At 36.5% G+C, this 26,196-nt stretch overlaps 2 protein-coding genes and 1 long non-coding RNA gene across 3 annotated transcripts; all 3 read right to left on the reverse strand.

Moving 5' to 3' along the window:
* Positions 1-361: 361 nt before the first annotated feature.
* On the reverse strand, positions 362-1,290 carry LOC139190398 (uncharacterized). The gene is made up of 2 exons (XR_011574645.1): positions 1,147-1,290; positions 362-1,022 (listed from the first exon to the last, which is right to left on the reverse strand). It is a non-coding gene; the product is annotated as an uncharacterized lncRNA (long non-coding RNA).
* A 1,419-nt stretch (positions 1,291-2,709) lies between these two features.
* LOC103401531 (SCARECROW-LIKE protein 7) lies at positions 2,710-5,273 on the reverse strand. Its single transcript, XM_008340248.4, has 2 exons — positions 5,123-5,273; positions 2,710-4,997 (listed from the first exon to the last, which is right to left on the reverse strand). The coding sequence occupies exon 2, from the start codon at positions 4,968-4,970 to the stop codon at positions 3,156-3,158; it is 1,815 nt and encodes a 604-aa protein (XP_008338470.2). The 5' UTR covers positions 4,971-4,997; positions 5,123-5,273; the 3' UTR covers positions 2,710-3,155.
* Positions 5,274-15,547: 10,274 nt separating this feature from the next.
* On the reverse strand, positions 15,548-20,585 carry LOC103401555 (succinate dehydrogenase [ubiquinone] flavoprotein subunit 1, mitochondrial). Its single transcript, XM_008340273.4, has 16 exons — positions 20,239-20,585; positions 19,571-19,738; positions 19,363-19,450; positions 18,978-19,124; positions 18,736-18,876; positions 18,361-18,446; positions 18,167-18,259; positions 18,012-18,075; positions 17,692-17,835; positions 17,370-17,557; positions 17,077-17,251; positions 16,821-16,991; positions 16,574-16,643; positions 16,358-16,478; positions 16,247-16,284; positions 15,548-15,874 (listed from the first exon to the last, which is right to left on the reverse strand). The coding sequence occupies exons 1-16, from the start codon at positions 20,341-20,343 to the stop codon at positions 15,772-15,774; spliced, it is 1,902 nt and encodes a 633-aa protein (XP_008338495.1). The 5' UTR covers positions 20,344-20,585; the 3' UTR covers positions 15,548-15,771.
* Positions 20,586-26,196: the final 5,611 nt, after the last annotated feature.

Genomic DNA, 26,196 nt, shown 5'->3' on the forward strand with positions numbered 1-26,196 from the left:
GTTACCAAATCAGGTGGTCTTGGGGACAATTGGTGATGAACACATACCTCTTTCAAGTAATTAACAGCAAAAATTTTACTAGGTTGAGCCACTACATATGCAATTTGCTGGACTAATTAAATTAATTAGTTAAGAAAGATAAAAAATAGTTTATTTGTTTTACTTACAACGCGATATTTCAAATTGTTTGAACTTACAAAGAGAACCAATCGTATTTGGGTACTACGAAACTGACATTTTACTTTGAAGATCAACTCGTCTTGCTCACATTTGCTCGAAGATACAAATTCTAAGTTTGAAACAACCATTTGATCATTTCTCGCCACTTGTGAGAATGATATGTCGCATTGTAGTTGCAGAGTGGAGGGGCTAATAAGGGTCTATTTTTGCAATTCAAGAAGGGATTCGTGTTCTACAAGTAAACTGAGCAAAAAGATTGAAAGAGACTTATACCGAACCCCACATTTGTGATTTTTAGCAAAAATAGGACCCTAACCCAAGGCAAAATATGAAATTTCTATAAACTCAAACGTTTCCTTTTACAATTGAGTCCTGAATTGTCACAATCGCTAGGACCTTAAGCAGCAGCATTATTTGTCATGCGGTCCACTGCATTTTGGCCCCACTGATTTTGTACACTGACTAGGAAAGGCAATGCTTCTCCTCCTCAGCTGGTTCAATCCCCCTCTCTCTCTTCGCTCGAGAGGTCGAGATCCAGAGGGAAAGAGGAATTGATCGGAGATTGAACGGGACCGCCATTAATATTAGAATCGAGAAGATAACTTGGACCCATGGATTTGAAGTTTGAAGTCCAAGTCATTGTCCTTGCGCTGGTTTAAGAAAATTGATTACGCAACCCTAAAGCAACAGCCTCTGAATATGGAAAGGTTTCCGCTGCAGGAGAAGAAAGATTTTTGTGGCAGATTGCTTTTGCTTGCAGGCCGTCCTCCTCGGAAGGCCACTTTACAGTCACTGTCGATATTGAAGCAATTAAAACTGTCATATTTGATCATTTACTTCTTCTGCAAGTCACAAAAATGAAAAATCCGATGCCTTATTGCATAAGCATTGAAAAACCCTAATGTGGACACCAGTTAAGAATTTAAGGAGGTAAAATATTGAGTCTACTGTGAGAGGGAGACTTACCTACACCGAATAAATCATTGTCGTTGTGAATCTCAAATCAATATGCAATTCTATATATATATATATATATGTGTGTGAGAAAGTTGAGACATAGAGCAATGCGGTGATAGTTAGGGTTTAGGGTGATGTTAGTTTAGGATAACACCACAAATGCATAGTTTAGGATAACACCACAAATGCATACCTTTTGATAATATGACATGCGCTGGATGAATGAAGTGTGGAATAAGCAACCAATAATCCAATAGTTAAGAAACCAATAGCCTCGGATGCCGGTGTAGTATGCGCAAATGTATTATGTAAAATCCCTGCATATTGGTATTAGTTTAGGAAATTAAGATGGATAATCCTAAGGTAGTACTCACTTTCTGATTTGGCCTAATAAAAAAAAGTTACATGTTCCTTTCTTTCTTTTTTTTTTTTTATATATTTTTGATAGAAAAATAAAGCTAAAGTCTGTAAGCAATGCTCCCAAAAGTGGGGGTACGATAAGGTGAGACCATGGTGTGCCAAAGGCATCAGCTACAAAATTTGTTTCTTTGTACACATGGTTCCACTGAATACAATTGAACTCAGAGCCCAACTATTTTATGTCTTCAATAATGGATTTCAGGTTCCACCGAGCATTCCAAATTTACCAGCAGTTAAAGAAAACCTTACTTAAGTTACATAATTCCTCCTTTTATGTAGAATTCCAAATTAATTCCATACAGTTTTTGCATATTGGCAGTTAAGAAATAAGTGAACTTGATCCTCTCCATTTTTAATAATTTACTCAGACGTTTTCTAATTTGAAGCCTCTCGTGAATTAGAGCTCGTTTGGATGTATTTTTAAGATGACTGAAAGCGTTTTTGTTGAAAATGTTTTTAGAACTAATTCTTAGTAAAAATGCAAGTATATTCTAGAAAAGCATTTAAAGTGCTTCTTAAAAGAAGCACATAACTGTTGCTTCTTGCAGAAAGCACTTTAAGTGCTCTTAAAACCAAAAAACATTTTCTCTAAAAACGTTTTCAGTTATTTTAAAAGCACATTCAAACGAACCCTTAGAAGCCAAGGAAACATTTTCACCTTTGGGAGAATCAATAGTTTCCACATTTTCTTTAGTAACTTCTGTCTATTCTCATGCCGTTGGTTATGACTCTGCAACCATTAACCAAGTTCCAGTCTTAATTGAAAATTATCCATTAGTTGACGCACCCTACACAAATCTATCATTGGATTGTGCAAAGGATAAAAGAATAACAATGTCCTGATCAACAACTTCAATCGGATGATTTCTATCCCAACAATTATTGTCAATAAAATCACCGACTCTTAACTCCCGGTTCAAACTTGTCCACTGATATGTTCCTTGTTTTTTAAGTCCTAAGAAAAATTAAACATGTCCGTTATATTTTAAAACAATAAAACACGTGTTAAATATTATTGAACGAATTAAAAAAAATAAATACTAGTGTCCAAGTATGATTAGTTGTTATTTTCCAGTCTTGAATTGACTTGAATTGAATAAATTAAACGGGTCCAAAACGAGAAAACGAGAGTGAAAATCACTACTCAAAGAATTAAGCTGAAATTAAATAGCAACTAAACTCAATATCAAGATTCAAATTTACAAACAGAATTACAGAGAACAAAGGGGGCCGAACCCTTTTACCCTTTCATTTCAATGCCCTTTTTTTTCTTCTTTACAATTAGTCATATTTCATAGTTTTAAACGTCAAACCTGTAAGAAAAGCCCCAACCAAGAAGCCAAAAAACAGAGGAAGTTGAAAAAACCTAGGAACCAAACTACGAAATTAACAAGCAATTTGCCACCCAACAAGCTCAAAATTAACACTGATGGTAACTACTAACTGTTAGGGTTTTCACCAAGGCAGGGTCTTGAGTTCCATCTCTGATTTCCGTCAATGGCTGTCAATGGCGTACTGAAACTAACAGGCTCCGGCCCAGAACAAAAAAGACCTGGCGAAAACCCGATAACCCGATTTCGAAATCGAAGCAAAACCCATTAACGCCATGAAGAAACCGTGAACAGAGGAACTTCATTCCAGGACAAAGAGAGAAACCCAGGTGGAGATTCACTTAGAGAATACAAAGAACTGTAGTTGTAGTTCCAGAGCAGGATTTTCGCTTGGCTGACGGAGTAATGGCTGAGGGCTACCGGCTCAAAGCCGGAGCATTCCATCAGATACTTCCACTGCTCTTTGTCTTCGAACCGTTCTCTTTTGGTTCCCGGTTGCTCCGGCCCGACCAAGCTGCCAATTCGTCGACCCAGCAAAAGCCTCTCCACTTTCAGCCGCTCCGGTGAGTCTCGGATCATGTTCGGCTCCAACGATTCGAACAGCGCAGCGTAATACTTCAATGCGTTCTTGAACCGGCTGGCAAACCCGACCCGGTTCAAATTCGCTTCGTACTCGCCCAAAGTCACAATCTGTGGGTTCAGAGACTTCGCCAGCTTCAGAGCCGATTGAACTGCTGTTGGTTTCTCGTCAAGCAGGTTGTACAATTGGAGCACCAAGTTCACAGCCAAGGCCTCGTCCGGGTCCACCCGAACGCACGATTCGTCAAGCTGGTGAACCGGAGTCAGAATCGGTTCGAACTCGAAGTTGAGCTCCAGAAGCGTCGCGAACTCTCGGAGTCGATTTCCAGTAGCAATTAGCGAGGCCGCCGGAGAATCCCCAAGAGAAGGAGCGGGTATGCCAGAGATCCGAATACTGACTGGTTTTCCGGTGGACCGGGTCGCGAGAGCCTGCAGCAGTGCCGCCCATTGGACCCCTTGGACGATTCCGAAGTCGACTATGTGGAGCTTGGTAGCTCTCTCCGTCGCTTCGAGTATCGCTTGGTTCGCCGTTAAATGGGCGAACTTGGAATACGGGCATGCGTCGTTCAGGGCCTTGTACGACAGCGTGAAGTCCTCGCAAGGAGTGTCGTGCGCAGTCGTAAAGCTCTTCTCTGATTGCAGAAACGACACTCTATTTTGCAGCGCTTCTGCGAAGTAAAAGGCGACTCTTTGAGTTGGATCTCCGTGGTCCGAGATCGATTCCCTGAGTCGAACCAGAGACTTGACGGCGCCGTCGGGGTCGGACTCGGCGAGCCTGGCGCAGTCGAGGAGGGCTTTTAGCAGCGGCGGTTCTGACTCGATCTCGGGCGACCTTAACGACACTCCGACGGCGTCGTTTTGGAGTGACTGAGGGTCGGTTGATTTGGACTCCTTAACCGAAACCTGGTGTAGTTGCTGTGGCAGCGGTGAAGTCCACGCTGGCAATTGGTTCTGGGTCTCGGAGAATATGACTCGGTTGAGATCTGACGGCGGAGAACAGGGATTGCTGAGTCGACTCGGGCAGTGGGGTCGAAACGGATCGGCGCCGTAGAGACCGAAATCAGAATTGCTCCCCTGCCACGTGTCGCAAGCAGAAGGCAGGTTGGAACTATCCGTTGAATCCCCACCGCCTATTATGCTATCCATCCACTCGTCCGAGTCGAACTCGGCCGGGCCACCGCCGCCCAAATCCGAAAACCTAAACCCGGCGGAGTGGTGATCCAAGTTAGGAAACGGAAACCCAGGCTCCCCACCGGCGTCGGAACTTCCCGGAAGCTGAAACGGGTCTGAAAACCCCGACCCGGTCAACCCGAAGCCCAAATTGGGGCTTTGAGTGGGAGTGTGGTGGTTGTTGTTGGGCCATGGAGTGAGGGAGAAAGCACCGAGCGGCGGCTGGTGGTGATGGTGGCGCTGTTGCTGCTGCTGCTCCTGCTGCTGCTTCTGCTGGATGACTTGCTGGGCAATCGCCATTAGATTTCCACTGTCCGCGCACATATATGCCATTCTCCGGCCGAAAGGAACCGGAAATCACTGCACTCACATTACAAAAACAGAAACCCAGGATCAGAAAATAGCAGGAAAGTGAGTTCGAGTGCGAAAGATTGAAACTTTATAGAGTGCGAGTGGAAGTGAGAGGGACAGAGAGGAGTGCATACACAACACTAGAGGTCCAGAAACAACGGGTTCACAACTTGGTTTTTGCCGAGAGCTAGAGAGAAAGCGTGTGAGAGGGAGAAGAGTAAACTACAAAGTGTGAAGTGTGTAAAATGGCCTCGTTTATTCTTATTATTTGATTTTAAATATAACGAAGGAAAAGAGGACAAGCTAAAATCTCAAAGAGAGTATGTTAGATGGATCAATTTTCAGTTTATAGTTGTAAATTATAAGGAAAATTAATGGAAAAATGTTTGAAAACTTTAAGTTACAGCGATAAGAACAAAATAAATGGTGAAGTGAATAGTATTATGATTGACTTTTTAGTATAAAAATATGGGTTTTTTTATTTTTTATTAAAGTAAATGGTACCAGGAACTTTTCGTTAAAGTTTTATAAATTATATGATATGTTATCAATAGAAAATAAATATATTTATGAATATTTAAATAATAATTTATTCAACAATCACATCATATAGTTTAAATAGATAGTCTCCTTAACATTTCCTACAACTTATAAGATACGGTTTACTACACTACAAACAGACGTTTATGATATTTCAGTGACATAAGACACTACAGTGAGGTAAACTTGTTAGATAAATGTATTTTCCCACTCAAAAAGTTGTTGGGGACCATATTTCCGTCTACTTCATAAACGATTTCTAATCAATTTCCTTGTTGGATTCATAAATATAAAAATTTAGAATTTCAGTATAGAAAAAATTATCGGAATTTGGGGCCTCCAATCCTGAAGTTCAAATTCATGTAAATGAGTGTCATTTCCAAATTTCTATAAGTGATAGTTCAAAAGTCAAAAATCCATATTCAAATTTCATTGTTCTTTTAAGTTAACTAACCAATAAAATTCACAAATTATAAAAAATAAAATTCTATCATTTTGAAAATCTTAAGTAATCTTAAATTTTCTCATTCACACTATAAGTTAAGGAATTTGAATTTAAATAATTAAACGATTGTTAATCTAATTTATTTTTCAAGTTATAATTATGTACGTTTCACGATCACTTAGACACAATTAAAGAAACATAAAAATACACCATAGATCAAGTAATTTTCTAGAGTGCCAATGGGTGTTATACTACCAACCTATTTCGTCACTTAATTTATATCGTTTAATCAAATTTAACCATCAAATATATTCAAAACACAAGACCTGTAGGTGCTTAACAAAAATTGAATCATCTTCAAAGTTGGGATTTTTGTTTAGAGTTCGGACAAATAATAAGATAATTATGTTAAATTAATTAATACTATGATACATAATTTACAGTTAAAAGCATAAACTCAAATTTTCCTGAAGCTTCTTTTTCGCTCATAAGAAAATAGATAGTCGTGACAAAGCCACACCTGATTCTTTTATAAAAGGAAATTTCTTTTCTTAAAGATGTGATTAAAATCCTTCCAAAATGGAAAGTTGTGGGACTTACCAAATTTAAAAAAGTAAAAGTGAAAATTAGAAATCATGAAGGAAAGGAAAACCCTGCCTGACGTGGCGGGCTTATGAGCATGGGACCCGGCTACTCAACAATAGCCTGTCACGAACGTCCACGTATTAAATTTATTTTTTTTGCTCCCGCCGTGTTCGGGTATGTGGGCCTTACAACTTACATGCCGCCACTCAATTACGAAACGGCGCGTCCGTGTCGCCGTCTAGGAATGACGTCACGGGGGCTGATCTTTTTGGGAAAGGGGTAAGCAAATCCTGACCGCCCGTTGGACTGACTTGCACAAAAACAGAAACGGTCTGCGAAACCTGTCAACTTCATTTCTTATTGCCCTATGTGCGTATCCTGTTGGCGCTTCGTACGACATCCAAGTGAAGGCAATTAGTGTCGTATGTAGTGCGCCACTGCCACCTGGGTGAAAAGTTATAATTTGAAGCGGTGGTGGCAGGTGCGTTTAGAGTACAGTTTTAATTGTTGATTAGATTAGATTAGATTAGATTAGATTTGGTCATTAGATTAATCTATCAGACTATCACCATCTTATTTATTACCTATTGCCTATTAGTAAAAAAGAAATTGAAATAAATGGTGTATGAAATGCTTCGGTTCTCATTGAATAAACAAGATTTTCCTAGTAAATTCCTTTCTTTAATGGGTTATCGAAAGATGTGCAATTTGGGTAAGGTCAATTTGAATTCGTTATGGTCCCACCAATTTCAAACCCAATTGTTATAATGAAGTAAAAAGTTCGTTCAAACCCAACTCGACCTAACCCAATTTTTTTTTTAAAGAGAAACAACTAGTGGCAAGCCATGGTTATCCATCATTTTCGGGGGCCGGTAAAACTCATTTGAACCCGATAAAGTTGGACAAACCCGAACCCAACCCAAGTAAGATCGAACTCATTTGAACCTGAACCTGAATAAACCCACATACCCAACCCAACCCACGAATTGGGATTGGCTAACCTATTAGAGTTGTGCCCTAAAGCCAAATTCGTAATATTGGATATTATGTAACAAATTCATTTTAGTTAATTAATAATAGGGCAAGATTAATGCATTCATAAGTTTGGTTTTATATTATAGACATAATACACTATGAATGAGTCCATGAGATTTAAGGTATGGAAGCAATGTCCTAAACAAGGTTGGGGGGGGGGGGGGGGAGACTTGTATTCCATAGTCATTAGTCCATAAATAAAGTTTCTAGCTATTGAAAAGTCAACTCGACATTGACTATCTAAAAAGGCAGGTGTATATCGCCTTAAGATTAGCATGGTGTCATGCTATGTGTTTAAACAAATTCACTGAACATTGATCGCCCAATAAACTAAAACGTATGAATGCTTAATCAACCTAATATTAAATTTAAGAATGAGTGACAGTCCTGAAATATATGCTTTCATGATTCACTTAGAGTTCCAAAATTTCTTGTATGCACAAGTTAGGCATAAAGTGTTTCTCACAAAATTAGAACCCATGTAAGTTCAACATGCTTGAACGAAAAAAAGAAGTTATATAACCAACGCGTACAACTTTTCCAAATAAACGCTATACATGTGACACAAATGAATCAATGTGCATATAAGTTCAACTTATATGATAATATATATATAAAACCAATGCGTACAATAATTTTTTCAAATAAATGCTATTCATGTGACACATATGAATCATTCTTTTTATGGAGACCCTTTCATGATGCATTCCAACTCCCTTTTTCCTATTTGATGAAACTTTTTCCTATTTGAAGAAACTAAGTGTGAGTCTACAAATCATCAAAAGAAAATATTACTTAAAATTTTCTAATGGGCAACTTGATCACTTGAATAGGAGTTATTTGCACAGTTGAATCTGCCTAAAGCAACTTTAGGAGACGTCAGTAGCTTAGCACATAAAGGGTGGAAATTAAATCAAATACTAATTAAGGTTAATCAACTTTATTAATTAGAGAAAAAGCCATAAGCAGTTTAGATATAGCTTGATCAAACCAGGATCCTCTCCTGAGCAATTCCCTAGGGATCCTGCAATCATGTTCGGTCATTGTATATCGTGCGGTCAGAAATCATTTAAAATTTAAATTTTAAAATTCAAATATGAATAGTACCTAACGAAAACTGACCGCACGATATAAAATGAACGAACAAGATTGCAGAATCCCTAGGGAATTGCTCAGGAGAGGATCCTGGTTCAGCTTGATCAACAATCTGATTAAGATCCAGGACTAAAATTGTACTTGAAATTATAAAATTATATGTAAGTATGGTTAATAGCAGCCAAGAGATCTTGCTAGCCTGAGGTAGTTTTTTTTAGGGAACTCTAACGAAAAGCTTCCAGTACTGTTCATTTTAACAAAAAATCACATTTTCACACTAAAAAGTTAATCATGGTACTATTTACTTTACCATTTATTTTGTCTTTATTATTAAAACTCAAAGTTTTCAAATCTTTTTCATTAGTTTTTTTTTATTTTTTTTTATTTTTTTTTAAAGGTAATAAAGGATTTCATTCATAACCGACCAAATAAACGAGTACAGACAACATAGAAAAGAACGTGGCTCTGGAAAAACCTCGTCTCGAGGAAACTACATGGAAAAAACTCTCATGGAGGGAAAAGAGCCACTAAACATTACTGTATTATGCAAATGGCCATCTCTTGAAAGAGAGATTTAATATTTCTACTTTTTAACCACTTGAATATTTGACCATGTAGTTTGTATATCATTATGGGAGATTTAGGGTCAGTTTGAGATTGATGTGCTTTTAAAAAAAAATTGTTTCTGCTGTTCTTTAAGAATAATCAGCTGTAAAATAAAATAGATGAGTGTTTGGTTAATTGTATTTTAAAAGTGATGTGTGTAAAAAAAACAGTGTAAAAGCGTTTAATAATTTTAATGTAAAAGTAATGTAATTGTATACAGTGACAAAATTGACATAGTAATAGAAGTGGGGGTGACGATGACAATGGTGGGGATGATGGTGGTAATGGCAGTTGTGGTGTTAATAGTGGGATGTGGTTGTTGGGCTTTAGAGGTAACAATGGTGTTAGGGCGGTGGTAGCGCCGGTGGTGACGGTTGTAGTTGTGGTGACAGTGGTGACGGTTGTGGTTATATGGTGGTGGTGCTAATAGTGGGATGTGGTGGTTGGGGTGTAGAGGTAATAATGGTGCTAGGGGCAGTGGTAACGCTGGTGGTGGCGGTGGCGCAATGAAGGTGGTGACAATGATGGTAGTGGCAGTTGTGGTTATGGTGGTGGTGGTGGCAGTTGTGGTGGTGCTAATGGCGTTGATTGTGTAAGGTTAGTTTTGTAGTGGTAGGTTGTAGCGATCATTTTATTCTCTAAGAGATAAAATGTGCGGAAGGCTAAATAATATTATTAAAAAAAATTAATGAAGGTATTACAAAAATTGAAAATATTTATTAAAGGCTCAACTCTATTTTTTATTCAAGCAACCTACATGTTGCTTTGAAAATAAGCAGGATATTTTACTTTTACCAAAAACCTTTTTACTGATTAAATTAAGTGAAACAGTTTTTTGTGAAAAAATATAATACCAAACGAGGCTTTAGTAGTGGAACTATTCAATATAATGTGGTAATAACCTTATGAGTTTTGCAAAAAACGCGGGACATACGCTTCAACAAGCCAATCCTAGTGGACTTTGAAGTTTTATAGAGTTTATACCTACTTTAAGATAGTCTGTATCTTCACAAATATGTCTCACTAATATTTTGTGTTCTTTCTTAATTTAAAAACGAACCATTATATTGAATCACAAATAAAAACTCGAAAATAAATCGATGATTTGTAATTAAACGTATCCTTATGGGATGGACGCACTAATTATAAGAGTATTATTGAATATGTAGGTTCACAAAATATTAAAGTGTTTGGTCATTATATTTCCTCTTTTTATTTAATTAATGTAGGTTGATGATGTGGTACTTAAGTACTTTGGCTAATAATCAAGCGGCGTATAAACCCCTTTTAATTTAATTAATGTTCTCTTTTACAAATTTAAGATACAAATTCAAGTCTTTTTGTGGTCCACCAAAATCCCAACATATGCAAATGAAGAACAAGTACATATATGAACATTAAGAATGAAAAAGTTAGGATTAAGATAAGTAACAAGTTTTATATCTTTTTAGTACGATGCATAAATGAAGTTTTACGGTGTAGAAAAAACTTGGTTATTTCGAGAGATTATTTTTCTGTGCCTCTATCTCACCCCTCGCAATGAGTGACGTATTTTTGTGATAAATTTTTATCATACGATACTTGTATTAATTTACACGAGGGAATTACATTTACCTAAATCCTAAAGTAATAAGACTTTGTGCGATTTTCTTTAAAATAATGGCACTTTCTTAAGTAAACTATATAAATGGGTGGTCTAAAAATGAATAGTGTTTTTCACTCACTTATTTTTTAATTCTCACACACTCTTGTTATTTTTTTCATTGATTTTCTTCAACTCATTCGATTTGACGGTCGAAAATTAAGAGAGGTATGTGAGAAGTAAAAATAAGTATGTGTATAGCACTAACCAAACAAATCAGTCCAAACATAAACCTCTTAACTCAAACCTGTTACTAGTATGCAAGTGGTTATCTGCCACAGTGGTGAAGATGAGTGTTGTCCTTGCACCACGGCGTGTGTTCAAACTTTGTTGGCTTCCTGATCTAACATCTAATCTAATAAATCTATCGTTTAATAAAAAAAAAAAAGATTTGTTACTTGTATCAAGATGATGCCACCGGGCATCATATCAATATAATTTAAGCCGTTATTCAAATTAGTGACTCTAGTCGTGATTACTAATGAGTACTTAGTTTTAGATTAAAAATGAAACAATTAGGGAAAAGTTATGAGAAAACATCAACCACTACTAGGTCCAGTTGCTCAACACTCGTACGCGAGAGGTTTTTTACTTAAAGTCCCACACAAATGACAAAGATGTGTAATATTTGTGTTCAATTGTATTTAGCTATAACTGAACCACACAACAAGTGATCCAGTGTAAGGGCAGACTGCGGCTCTCTAATAAACAAAAAAATGTAGAAGGTCTTGGATTCGATACTCTGAAGTGATGAGTCTGCTTGACATTGGCCACATGCAGAGTGAAATTCCCCATAACCTCTTCGGGCCCGTAACAGATGGATAACTATGATTTGCCACTAGTTGTCCTTTTTTTTTTCTTTATATATATATAGCTATAACTGATCTATTATGTGACTCAACCCAATACCGAGAGTGGAATATTCCTTCTCGTAAATAGAATATCATATATAAAAAAATGAAGGGTTAATCTCAATTACTACTTTAAAGTTTGAGTAAACTGCCGATTTGCCCCCTGAACTATCACCCAACTTTCGATTTGCCCCCTGAACTTTTTAATTAGAAAATTAAGGACTTAAACTAATTTTTTTGGCCGATTTCCCCCCTACCTTTAGTTTTTCATAAATTTCATCCAAATTAACGTTAACTCTCATCATGTGCAAACTACGTAACTCTCATTTGTGGACAAAAGCGTCATTTCACTAGACCTTCAGATAGAAAAGCCATAGAATCACACATATTTGCATAGGTTTATATTTTAGAAATCTAAGGTTTTCAATTATTTTAAAGAATGAAGTGACCGAACTACCCACTCATGTTGTGCATATGCTTCCATTTAACAGAAATTTGGACGGAATGAATGAAAAATTAATAGCAGGGGCAAATTGGCCAAAAAAATTAGTTTAAGTCCTTAATTTTCCAATTAAAAAGTTCAGGGGGCAAATCGAAAGTTGGGTGATAGTTCAGAGGGCAAATCGGCAGTTTACTCTTAAAGTTTTTTGGTTTTCAACATTTGGTACATGAAGTTTTTTTTGTTCCAGTTTGGTACCTAAAGTTATAATTATGGGACACTTTCATACATCCGTTAAGTTCTCCGTCAGAACCTCATTTAATTGATGACGTGGCATCCACGTGGACAATAATTGAACGCCACGTGTCAATATAGGCTCACGTGAATATTAAAAAATTAAAAAAATTAAAAAATAAGAAAAAAGAAAAAAGAAAAAATCTTTTTCTTTGCAAACTCAATCCGTCTTCTTCCAAGGAAGAAACCAAAATCCACCTCTAATTCTACCAAGAATATCAATTGAAGAAGCTCAATCCCATATCATTACCCTCAAATTCCACCAAACCCATAGCAAATTCCAAATCCGCCAACACATGTTCTCTAACCTTGTGTTCCTCTCATCCGGACTCCTTGATGTCGCCGCCCCCTCCATTTCCTGCAATCATCTTCCTAAACTTCGAGATCTCGTTTTAGAGCTTCGAGATCTTAGAGTCGGTGAGGGACTTGTTGAGGTGGACGGTCTTGGACACAACATTGGCAACCTCGAAAGAGAGAATGCCAATGGTTTGCTTATGGGTTTTTGCGGCAGCAGCACCGACACGTGGTAGCTCATATGCTTCAGCGCTTCGATTCTTCTCTTTCCTCGGGTGGCTCGCGAACCAGAGCTGCTTTGGATCAATTTTAGATTCAGGCTCCTTAGATTTTGGGGTTAGGTTTTTACAAAGGGTGGAGGAGTAGGGATGGGCAACGGTTATGGCGGACGAGTAACCGCGGTTATTTACCCATAACCGTTTATGTTCATACCCGCATAACCGTTTATCCGTTGGGTAATTGCCTAAACGGTTATACTCATACCCATAACCATTTATAAATGGTTAACCATACTCATAACCGCATACCCATTTAACTGTAACCGTTTAATACCCGTTTACCCATTTACCCTTTTTAAACCGTTTATCTTTTTTTTTTTTTACCATTAACCCTTTTTCACCCGTCTACATGTTTTTTAACAACTTGAAAATTAAAAAAAAAAACTGTCATAATTTTCTTTTCTTTTTTTACAATTAAACACCGTTATAGTACATTCATCATACATTTCCGTATTTTAATTTTTGAAGTCCTTATACTATTCCAATAATTGAAATAATAGTTTACGGACGATATTTTCAACTGTTACCAATGAAGGTAAATATAATATTTGCTAAGTATTATTGGGTTACAAAAATTGTTTAGAAGATATTTCTGTCAAAGCATTTCTGTCAATTTCACGGTTACCCATAAGGAATGTAAATTAATTTGGTGAATTCCTTGATGATGAGAATCATCATTCCTGTAGCAGTGTTATTGAGATAATGATCGATGAATTCCTTGCTAATTTATTGGGTGCTAAGTATTATTGGATCGAGAACATGATTTGTGTTAGTTTTACATATATAAAATAAATGGGTAAACGGTTACCCGTTTATAACTGTGGTTAATACCCATAACCGACCATTTAAATTTCGTGGGTAAACGGTTATACCCATAATCGTTTATTTATCTAAACGGTTACCCATAATCAATGGGTATTTGCTCATCCCTATGGAGGAGAGAGAAGGTAGGGGAGCAGACAGGTGGGTGCAGAGGAGGAGAGAAGGGAGAGAACGGATGAGTGGGTGTAGATGAGAGAAGGGAGGGAGAAGGGAGGCAGGGGCTGGGGTGGGGTGAGGTAGGAGACGGATCGGGTTTGCAGGGAAAAATAAAACTTTTTTTTTATTTTTTTATTTTTTAATATTCACGTGGGCCCATATTGACACGTGACGTCCAGACATTGTCCACATGGATGTCACGTCATCAATTAACTGAGGTTCTGACGGAAAACTTAACGGATGTATGAAAATGTCACATAATTATAATTTTAGGTACCAAACTTAGACGAAAAAAACTTCATGTGTCAAATGTTGAAAATTAAGAAACTAGTAAACTGAGATTAACCCAAAAATGAATGAGTGGTTTTTGATTTTGTTGAGGGCCATAATGTCTCCCATTAAAATATGTATATGAAAAGACATGGTCAGATTGTATCAACTTCTTTCTCAGTCCATTAGTTCGGAGGAGGATTCTCTCATTTTCTATTTGAACATTTACGGTTTAATCATGTCAACATCTTATATTGATTTTTTTTTATAAAGACAATAAGACAAAAAATAATATATAAGAAAAGAAGAGGGAAGGAGATGAGAATAAAAGGGAGATAATCAATACTTCTATTAATCTACAACTAAAAAGCCACTAGTGTCGCCTACTTGTTGCTAAACTCACTCAATCTAGAAGATGTTTTAGCGTGCCCGAAACATACGATAATAGCCAAAGGTTATTAATAATTAGATAAACACTTAAAAAAGCAAACATTCCCTCAAATTATATAAAAATTTATAGTATAGCGTATACCGCTCCGTGTTCGAAAAGACAGAAAATTTCTCATCATGTCTATATTATTAATATTATATTATACCATGCACATTTGAAATTCGGATAAAGTTGCATTTGGATCAACACCAATTCATTGCAAATTTGACTCCCAAAAACTTACTACATGCTTATTTGATAATTGGCCGTTGTGGATGCCTATGTAGAAAGATTTTTTTGCTCAAAAGTGCTTTTAGAAGAAGCGCATAAAAATGCTCAAGTGTTTTGACGGTCCATAAGCACTTTTGTTTATTTTATATTGAAAGCAGTTTTTTTTTTTTTTGAACATACAATATTATCTACACTAAGAGGAAGAGATGATTTTAACCTCACAATGAGCTAACAATAATATGATTCAAATTCATCTTTAGCAAGAATTGAACTTTTAAGACTTCACTTACAAGGAAAGAGAAATATCACCCGACAGTAGTACTAAATCACACTTGAAAGCAGTTTTAACCATTCTGAAGTGGAAACAATTGTGTCCCCGTTGGAGGTAGTAGACGTCTAATCCCTCGATTTAAAATCATTCAACCATATCTTCAATTAGCGTTATCGATTCAAATCTAATCGTAAGACGTAAACATCAAACGAGGCCTATAGGTTAAATACAGTTGAGTAGCAAGTCAAAGTCCAACAAATCGCCTAGAGAGGCTCTAAACCAAAAACACTTAACAAATTAAATACATTCGGAGATTTATTCCCCATTGCTTCAAGTACACATTCCAATCCTCGATTGAAATTATTGACACCATGAGTTTTTAACCCAGAGAAATGCAACACATTATTAGTCAAAAAGCTGTACCTACAACAATTGACAGAATTCTTCCTTACGGAATCACTACATGCTCGTACCAGCTCTGCAGTCTAGTCGTACCTTCTCAGTAGACACGAGCTTTAGGTGGGAATGTCTCGATTTCATCATCTAATGTGTTCATGTGAACCGGTCTGTAGTCTAGTCGGACCTTCTTATTTTCCCAGTATCTGCATTGAAAATGAACATAATTTATACAATGAAATGCCGAGAATAGATAACGACATATATCCCAAAACATTCTCAGTTACAACTTAGCATAGACAGCTTAACAGAGAACGTGTGTTTTTAACAATTGAGTCTAAAGTTCCTTGTGCCTTTGAAAGTCCCTCGTCCAAAGATGGGGTAAAAGGTGTTAAGTTATAAAATATAAAGACAACAGGCTACTGAAACGTTCACCGTTACTTTTGAACTTTGCCTAGTGGGGATAAACTGTTTGATCTATCAAGTAATTGTGAAGAGAATTTTGCCTAATTGACCATTGTACCTGTGTTTTCTATTTAATTTAATATTATTCTAAAGAGGATGGAAAATTGACTTACCCCAGTGTATGTTTCATCCATTTCTCATCATCCCTTGTCTGCAAAACCAGAAGAAATTTCATTATATAGTGGTAGGGAAAACACATTTTAACTAAAAGAAACAGGGCTAACCGTGAAATCTTCACGAGCATGTGCTCCTCTGCTTTCTTTCCTCGCTTCAGCGGAATGCATGGTGATAGAGGCATTTATCAAAAGGTTTTCCAGCTCTATAGTCTCTATCAAGTCGGAGTTCCTGTCAAAAGATATTATTTTTCAATTGTAAGCTCATAAAATATATAAACAAACGTATATACTTATTTGTCAACATTCTTGTCTAAAACTTTTCACCATATCAAACTCCGATCCTTCAATTGAACATCATGAAAGCTCTCCCATGCCTTGTCAATCAACTGAACACCTACAGAAGAATGCAGAAAGGGGTTAAGTTAAAGGTTGCAATAGTAATTGACCCCGAATCTATAAGTTTGGGGAGAATGAGATCTTCAGTTTCAGGAGAATACAATGAAGCCACTTGACGTATCCAGAAGGGTAGAAAATGGGGTCAAGGCATTGTAACTTCTGTGAATAAGAATACCTTCTTCTAATGTTTCTTGTGTGCGGAACACAGCAGCATTATTTTGCATTATTCGTTGCATATTCAACCGGATTTTTGAAGTTGGTAATGAGCCATTTGAATTCCTTATTTTGTCCAACCATGCAATGGTCTTCTCTCCAGCATCCTTTTCCAGGGGCTTTTGTTTCTCCCCTACACAAATTAATTAGAGAAGTTTAAGTCTTTCATACATATATTATTATTGATTTTATCTTCATTAGCATAAAAATAAGCTTGCCTGGTTTATGGATCTCTGCAACTCTATTTGCACATGCTCGACCAAAAACAACAATGTCAAGGAGTGAATTTGCACCAAGCCGATTGGCACCGTGAACAGATGCACAGGCTGCCTCCCCAGCTGCCATTAAACCAGGAATTGTTACATCTGGATCATCACCTTTAATGGTAACTACCTGAAAAACAAGAGAGCATGTTGGTGAGCAAAAGCAAACTTTCACAGAATGAGCTACATTGCAGGCCGTTGACTAAATAACAAGGGGGCCATTTGACACGAACTCCATCAACTCATACCTCTCCGTGGTAATTTGTTGGAATTCCACCCATATTATAGTGCACAGTAGGTAAGACAGGAATAGGCTCCTTTGTAACATCCACACCAGCAAAAATGGCAGCAGTTTCGGAGATACCAGGAAGCCTCTCCTTGAGTACATCTGGGGGCAAATGATTCAAGTGGAGATAGATGTGGTCCTTCAAAGGTCCTGATGAAAACAACTGTAAGAGTTACTAAACCACACACCCAAAGCATAAAAAACAAAAAAGCGAGCTTCGCTCAAAGATAGACAGCAGCATCAGCAAGGATGAAGGTCAATATCATTTCAGAATGCATCATTACCTACACCACGACCCTCCCGGATTTCCATGGTCATAGATCTCGACACAACATCCCTAGAAGCAAGATCTTTCGCTGTAGGGGCATATCGTTCCATAAATCGCTCACCTTCACTATTCCTCAGGATACCACCTTCCCCTCGTGATCCTACAAGTTGCAAAAATAATCACATTATATCACATTATATCATTTTATAACTTCAATTGAACTGTGACTAAAGCAACAGCATAACAAGATGATAACAAGGTGAGATTACATAGTGGATCATATAACCAAGTTTGATATTAACCTAACAATTTTATCGAAGTCTTAAGAAAGCTAACCTTCAGTAATGAGGCATCCAGCACCATATATACCAGTAGGGTGAAACTGCACAAACTCCAAATCCTGCAGAAGGGACATACAACAATAAAATATACAAATAAAGACAGGGAAAGCTTGCTTTAGATTCAAGATTGGGAAGGACCAAAACACAAACCTGAAGTGGGAGGCCAGCACGTGCAACCATTGCATTACCATCTCCAGTGCAGGTATGTGCTGAGGTTGCAGAAAAGTATGCTCTACCATAACCCTGAAAGAACCACAAAAGATAGATTTAGATATGATTGCTTAAATGGAATAAGGGAAACACCAATGAAATATCTCTAATGGAAGCAAAAACGGAAAATATACCCCTGTGGCCAAAATTGTTGATGACGCTTGGAAACGATGTAGAGTTCCATCCTCCATATTTAATGCAATGACTCCTTGGCAGCCCCCTGAATATTCAATCTCAATAATCAATTACCTTAACCAACACGCACACTGAATATACAAACAACAATCCTTTTGTCATATTCTACATGCAATTCTATCAATAAAAGAGTAAATCTTACGGTGGAGACAGCTGAACATTTTTACACAGTATACCAAAGCATCAACATATAAGTATGAACCTTCAAAATGGTGAGGATTAAGATTTATATCTACAAGTGGAAGAAGGGTTCTCATGATACCACTTCACTAAATTTGAATTTTATGAGGTGTGTCTAATATGCATCAACTTACCCTCACTGTCCATTAAAAGATCCAAAGCAAAGTATTCAACAAAAAATTGTGTATTATGTTTCATTGCTTGTCCATAGAGAGTATGCAATAGAGCATGCCCAGTTCTGTCAGCAGCACAAGCACATCGGTATGCCTGTCCACCTACAGGGTAGCAAGATAAAGGTAAAGGAAGTCAATGTCAGACAACAGAAACCATAAGATAAAAGTAACAACTTCAAACCTGCATGGATACATCGTCTTACCTTTTCCGAAGTCAAGACTTTGACCACCAAATGCACGTTGATATATTCTTCCATCTTCAGTTCGAGAAAATGGCAATCCATAATTTTCAAGTTCAATCACAGCTTTCGGAGCCTCTCTACACATATACTGGATGGCATCCTGATCACCTATAGAAACATGAAACCCTTACATGTCAAATACAACCAAAAAGTCATAAAACCACAAAGTCCGTGTCGATCTATCTGCAAGTGCAAGTTGGGGGTGCAAGAATATGAGTGCCTAGGAAATCCTATACAGATTAAATAGAATAACCCCTTTAATCTAAACAGCCAAGTTTTTCCGTATAACACCCCAGCCCAAAATCTAATGGAATCATAGTTGTGTCAAGTTTTACAGGTAACATACCCAGCCAATCGCTTCCCTTGACTGTGTCATACATATGCCACCTCCAGTCATCCTCAGTCATATTTCCTAATGCAGCATTTATACCACCCTACACACAACTCATAGCATAAACAAGGATATCCAACCGAAAGAAACGAACTTGACATATTGACATTATTTCGAGGGAGCTATATGCAATAGTCGGAATAAGTTTTGCAATATCTCATACCTGGGCTGCAACAGTGTGGGAACGAGTTGGAAAAAGCTTAGTAATGCAAGCAGTGTTAAATCCATGCTCCGAAAGTCCAATTGCTGCTCTCAGCCCCGCACCGCCTGCCCCGACGACCACTGCATCATAAGTATGGTCCACCACGGTGTACGGAGAACGTCCTGTAGCCTGGAAAAACCAAAAGTGCATACATTATTGCCAAATACAATCGATCACAAGTGAAAATGCCTAAACTTGCACATATATTAAACAATAATCAACTGGTCAAATAGAGAGTTAAAATGATTGAAACCAAAAAAGGAATAACTTCGAATCAAACTTTAACTTTCAAAGGAAACTAATCCAATTAGCAGCAATGAGGGCGTTTCGAATTCGAGGAAATGGAAAAGCAGACGCATGTAAGCGTAGATTCCCTTATTTTCCTGCTAATTCTCGGCAACCAAACAGAACAGGAATGAAAAAAATCAAGTACAAGCACATATACAATGAAAAATACCAAAACAATCAGCTGGAATCCGATTAAAATCCAATAAATTCATCCAAAAACCAACAAAAAAAAAGTTGCGTCTAATTTCCAATGAAGCTTTGCAGAGCAAATGAAATCAATAATCAAAGATAAAACGACGAACAAGTTGGAAAAAATCCAAAGATTGAGAGAGTTATCGTACGGATTCGGAGGAGAAGAGCCTGGAGAAGTGAGATCTAAGAGAATCGGTGGAGGCGGATCTCTTGGAGGAAGAAACGCCGAGCCCACGAGAAACGCAGCGCCACATCTCGCCGGAAGCAGTGGTAGCTCTGGGGTGGTGTTTGGTAACGGGTTTATCTCTGTCCCTCCGTGTATCCTCTGTCCGGGGTTCGTTTTTTATCGGCGTCGCAGTGGGAGGCGAAATGAGAAGCGCAGCATGTGATTAGCGAATAGTTAAGGGCCTTTGATCACCATGTGCTTTTTAGTTTTCAGCTTCTAATTTTCAGTTTTTATTTATTTAATTATTATCGAGCGTGTCGTGTAATCTTCGTATATCAATAAAGTTCAATAAATTTTTTATAGGAAGTCAATAATGCTTTATGGCACGAAATTATGTTTAGCTTTTATAAATACTGAATGACGAATTCGATATCTAAAAATCGTTGACTTATTATGTCGCTTAATTTAAATCCGTCCTGCACAAAATATCATAATAAAAAATATCAATTCATGTCACTTGGTACTACAATCTAGTGATATACCGCATGTACTAATTACCTAAACCTAAGTCTGTCTAATGGTTCCAAATTTCATCACAAAGCTCCCTATTTTGTTAACATGAATTTTGGAGAATATTTGTTCAAGTATAGTTAATCACATTTGTGTATAAATATGGCATTGGAATTCAGTGATTGGCTATTGAGCACGCTTCACGTATAAAAACCTCAGGTTGATCACTTTCCTCCTCCCCTTCCTTTAACTAATTTGTTATAAGTCGGTTTAGCATGTGTGATTGGATAATGTTGCAATCAGAGTGGGCCCATTGGCATCATAAGTGGGTGCTTTTAATGCTAATAGTTTTAAAGTTTGGTAGAGGAAGGGGAATTAAAATCATCTTTGGATATGAGTGAGTCGACGGTCATACAGATTCGGACTACTCATTTTAAATTATATCAGTTCTCATTAGTAGATTTCATTGGCTCACTTCACATAAGCTAAGGGTCTAGATCTCCCTTTAACTCTCTTCAACAGCCTAAATCTCCGAATTCTTGAGTTCTACACACAAAAAAGATCTCGACTCGAAGAAGGCTGCTATTGGTATTTAAGCCACTATGGACATAGAGAAGACAAGGACCCTGTGGCATGTGATCCATCATTAGCTAAACTCTTGGGGTGCGTTTGTTGCACCAGACTATCTCGGACTAGACTAGCTTCAGGGATTAAGCTGGATTGGCTTAGACTAGACTAAACTAGACTGACTTAGTGAAGCGTTTGGTTCAATGTCGGACTAGTAAGCAGGATAACTATTAAATTTAGATACTATATTATTTAATCTCTATTTATTAATATTTTATTATTAATCTATCATTTTACTTGTTTCTAGAAACAATCTAATGGCCAATATTTTTTTTTTCCAAGCATATCACTGACCCATTCCTCTTTCCTCCGGTACTCTCTCCCTCCCCTCTCCCTCTTTTTATCTGGTTCACCATTTTTCTAGAGTTCTCTTCCATTCTCCGTATACATCTCTTTATTTTCCTCCGCCAATCTCGTTCCCATCCCCTCTTTTCCACCATACACTATCTCCCTAACCTCTCCATTTTTTCCTTATGCAGAGGATTCATCAAAGCTCACCACCCAATGCCTCCTCTGATTTTCTCAGAAAATCTCGGGATTTTCTGGTGATTTTGCGTTTTTGTTTTGAATTTGTTCGGGAGATTCGTCTACATGTGCTTTTGGGAGAATTTTAGAGGTTGGATTTTGAGGTTTTTGTTTTGAATTTGTTATGGAGATTCGTTTGCATGTGGTTTTGGGGGAATTTTAGATGTTGGATTTTGAGATTTAGGCAGTGGGTTGGGGGGGGGGGTGGGTTTCAGATCTGCACAGGGGTAAGGGAGCAGGAGTTGCAGACGACAAAGGTGTGCAAATGATGTTAGAGACGGGATTAGCAATCTCGTGGTTTTTGGGGGGTCTCACTAGGGCGACTTAGCGAAGCTCTTAGTTGGAACGAGTCTGACTTAATCTCATTTAAGTTTAGTCCAGCTTGCACCAAACATGGGATTAGTAGTCTTAGCAAAGTAGTCCAATCCAGTGAACGTTAACGAGGGCAAACAAACACGCCCTTGGAGTTCTATTTGGATTTGAATTACAAACTAGGGCAATTATTGTCACATATATGACGACTCAAATTCAAAGTTAATAGAATCAAGAAGAAAACATTGATTTATTTGATAAGAAACAATATCCGTGAATGAATAGGCTAAGGTTTATTAGTTTGCTCGAAATGGATGGGTGACGGTGGTGGCCGATGGCCAGGCGGTGAGGAGCAGATGGATGGCTGACGGGATTGTGCCAACATTATAAAATAATGTGGTAAAAATATAAAGTGACAAAGAGTTTATAGAAAATCTTACTTTTGAAAGAGTTCATTTTCCATTTATGTTCTTGCACACACGCACATTTTGTGACACAATATCAACGTGAGGAGAAATTAAGACCGTTCACTTATAAGTAATGTGAAATATTATTAACTCGTAATCCTAGTGCCCTCACACAAATTAATCGAAAAGAAAATGATGACATGCTCATCGAATAGAATTTATGAACTTCTCATTTGGGATTGAGCCGAACTTTTTGGCTAATTATACATGAAAGCCCGTTAGATGAAGCTTTGTCCAGACTCCGTAATTAATCTGGGTCGAAAAACAAAGTGTACTATTATATAGGTTGGGTCGGGCCCAAATCTTGGTTTCCTGATTGCCTTCTTTTTTTTAACCACAACTATGAAATCTCAAGTATGTTCTTCACACATTGCCTTATTAATCAAAGCGAGTCATATTTTATTATATGTAATACAACGATATAATTATGGGAATTTTAATGAAAATGGTTTGAGTTTATTTTAATAAAAAATTATGTTATAACTTTATTTAATGGAAAACCTTTAAATTTTAATAAAAAGGACAAAAAAAAAAACTTAATTTTTAATGAAAAGGACAAATTAAAAAAAAAATTTGACACGTGCGCAAGACCTCTGCATTGTTTATGAAACTGAATACTGTTTATGAAACTGAACACTATTTATGAAATTGCAACTATTTATGAAACTGCACTATTTATGAAACTAAACGGTATTATACTATTTATTGGTCCAATTTCATGAATAGTGCCTGGTTTTTTGTCCACTTTCATAAATAGTGTTTAGTTTTTTTATCATGTTTCATAAATAATGTCTAGTTATTGGGTTCAATTTCATAAATAATGTATAGTAATTGATCCACTTTCATAAATAGTGTCTAGTTATTGGTCATGTTTCATAAATATTGTCTAGTCCAGTTTCATAAATAGTTTCCACCTAGTGATTTAGTTTTGGAAATAATGCTTAATTCTTGTTTTCGTTTCATAAATAGTGTCTATTTATTGATATAGTTTCATGAATAGTATCTACTTATTAGTGAAGTTTTATAAATAGTGTTTAATTATTAGTTCAGTTTCATAAGGTTTGAAACTTAAACCCTTTTTGGTCAAAAGTGACTTTTTAGATCAAAATCTTGAGAAGATTATGTTCTCAGTAATTATATTTAAAAAACTGTTTTCAATTACCAAATTAAAATTTCCTCACTTTTTTCATATACCTACAATAATAAATGTAGCTCTCCATCCAATTTCTTGAGCTTGGGTGCCATCTTGGAGAAATTTTTTCTTGTGTCTGTAACACAAATGGAATACCACGTGTTATTATATAAGTTTTTTAACATAAGAATCTCACAACTTGTATAAAATGTACCATCCCGTATTCTGGGCATATTGAAAAGTTTATTATCATCATGACTACTATTGGAACCACAAAAATAAAATAGGAGAATGCAATTCAATTCGAAGTATTTTTCTTATTCTAAGCCAAAAAAAAAAATCATAAATATATCTGACGATGGACAAAAAGATAGGAGGAAAAAGTGGAGTATTTGAAGTTGGGGAGGGGAGGGGGGTATGCGCCCAGCGTAAGTTGGGTTTGTTAGGGTTTTTTTTTTAATTTCTTTTATCTTTATTATTAATCTTTTGTCTTTATTATTAAAATAAAGTTAGTGAGTGATTTTTTTAGTAAAATGTAAAATTTTGAAATCATTTTCATTAGTTTTCCTTATAATTAAAGGGGGGTCCCTAACTTCAAAAAATTGTGAGATGTAGATCAAATGACGAAATAGATTGAAGATCAAATCGAAACACACAAATAGGACATCATAAATGAAATTTTGCTGATTTGGGCTTCAACTTCGGATTTGGGCCTATGACCCGTCATTTTGAAGAAAACGGCCACCCACATCAAGATCATCGTTATGTTTTGATGTGGGCTTTTATCCCCTAAATTTCATATTTTACAGTGTTTTATTAGGGTTCTAAGTTGTAAACACGTTTTTGATATTTTATTCCTATTTGGAATCCACTCCTACTCAAAATCTCTTCGTGTTCAAATCACAGAGTTTTGTGCTTATAAGCAAAGCCGTTCATATTATTGACCTATGTAAAGATCATTTATGCAAAAAAAAAAAAAAAAAAAAAAGATGAAGTAAAACTAAGGTTGTTTAGTCAACTATTGTAGCAAATACATAGGCGGTTCATAATGCTTCTACCAAGTCCGTTCATTTGTTTTTACATAGTTCGATGACTAAACGACCGCAGTTCTAATTGATTTTTTCAAAGAAAATCTTTATAGAGTAATTTATAATATGAAAGGTTCTGATCATAAACATGAAGTTCTTATGAATCGGCAACGAACAATTTTGAGTAAGAACCCCTTTTCATATTCCAACATAGATAGGATGAATCATGCTTTAGGTTTGTTAGCTTATCAATCAATCAATAAACTTTGATGTATTTTCATTTGTGACGGATCCTAGTTTTCTTGTTCTTTACAATTATTGTTGAATAGTCGTTTGTTTGTCACATTGTCAGTGTGGTAGGTTTTGAACATGTATGTGTTAATATTTGATCCATATTCGAAAACTTAGAAATCAAGTTGTACCTAAATTTGACAACTATAGAGAAAATAAGATGCTTAATTATCCTAAGTTTACGTTGTAAAATCATACAAGTTCAAAATTTTGAGTGGACAATGCCCTAAAACAAAAAGAGCCTTTGATTTGGACCTGCAAACAAACTGATGGTGTACTCTCAAACCTAATATTTATTTCCGTTAATTTAAAAAGTAATCCTAATTGAGGTCCACATTTCTTTGAACCATAACGTGCAGCTTCCCAGACCTCAAACAAAAACCCATGAAATATTTCAGAAGCTAAAGGAAATAAGAACAAAACATTTCCACATTGGAAAGCGAAGTAAAACCTAACAAGGGCGACAACTGTTGCACTACAGGGATCAGAAAGTGAACGATGTGTATATATATAGCTTTGTGATGCTTTCATTCATCAAATTTGTATCCCTTGGCGTTTTTATTGGTTGACTTTATACATATAAAACCAAAGAAATTAACAAATAAAACATAAACATGCAAAACGAATGGTGGTTTCTATAGCGATATTATAAGGAACGGGTGACATATCAGTTTTGGTAGTGATATGGTTGCTTTAAGTAGGTGTGGAAAATCGAATCAGTTGTGTACCTAGTTCTGTACAATGTTATCATAATATTGGTGTGGAAGGAGCGGTGTAACAAGCTATAACGTCTAAGTATTTGAATTAGGACAATGAATAAGTATTTGAATTAGGACAATGAATCTTTGAAATTTAAATTGAGTAGAGTACCCACAAATGATCTTGTAGCGTGTTTGGAAATCTATATGTAAGTTCATTAAGTAACGGGAAGTGTTATGTTATTACTATTTCTGTTGTCAGATTGTAAATTTGAATCATTAATCTAATAGCGAAAGTAAATTGTGTTGGGTGGCTAGGAAAGCTTTTGAAACTATGCTGCAAATGCATGC

Source organism: Malus domestica, chromosome 02, assembly GCF_042453785.1.
Source record: "Malus domestica chromosome 02, GDT2T_hap1".
NCBI lineage: Eukaryota > Viridiplantae > Streptophyta > Magnoliopsida > Rosales > Rosaceae > Malus > Malus domestica.

Bases quoted from the DNA above. Each gene is read 5' to 3' on its own strand.
- LOC103401531 (XM_008340248.4), bottom strand. From the start codon at position 4,970: ATGGCATATATGTGCGCGGACAGTGGAAATCTAATGGCGATTGCCCAG.
- LOC103401555 (XM_008340273.4), bottom strand. From the start codon at position 20,343: ATGTGGCGCTGCGTTTCTCGTGGGCTCGGCGTTTCTTCCTCCAAGAGA. The intron at 19,451-19,570 runs GTATGAGATATT...AGTTGTGTGTAG, and splicing joins CCCACACTGTTGCAGCCCAG to GGTGGTATAAATGCTGCATT. The intron at 16,479-16,573 runs GTGAAAAGTTTT...ATCTTTTGACAG, and splicing joins AAGGATCGGAGTTTGATATG to GAACTCCGACTTGATAGAGA.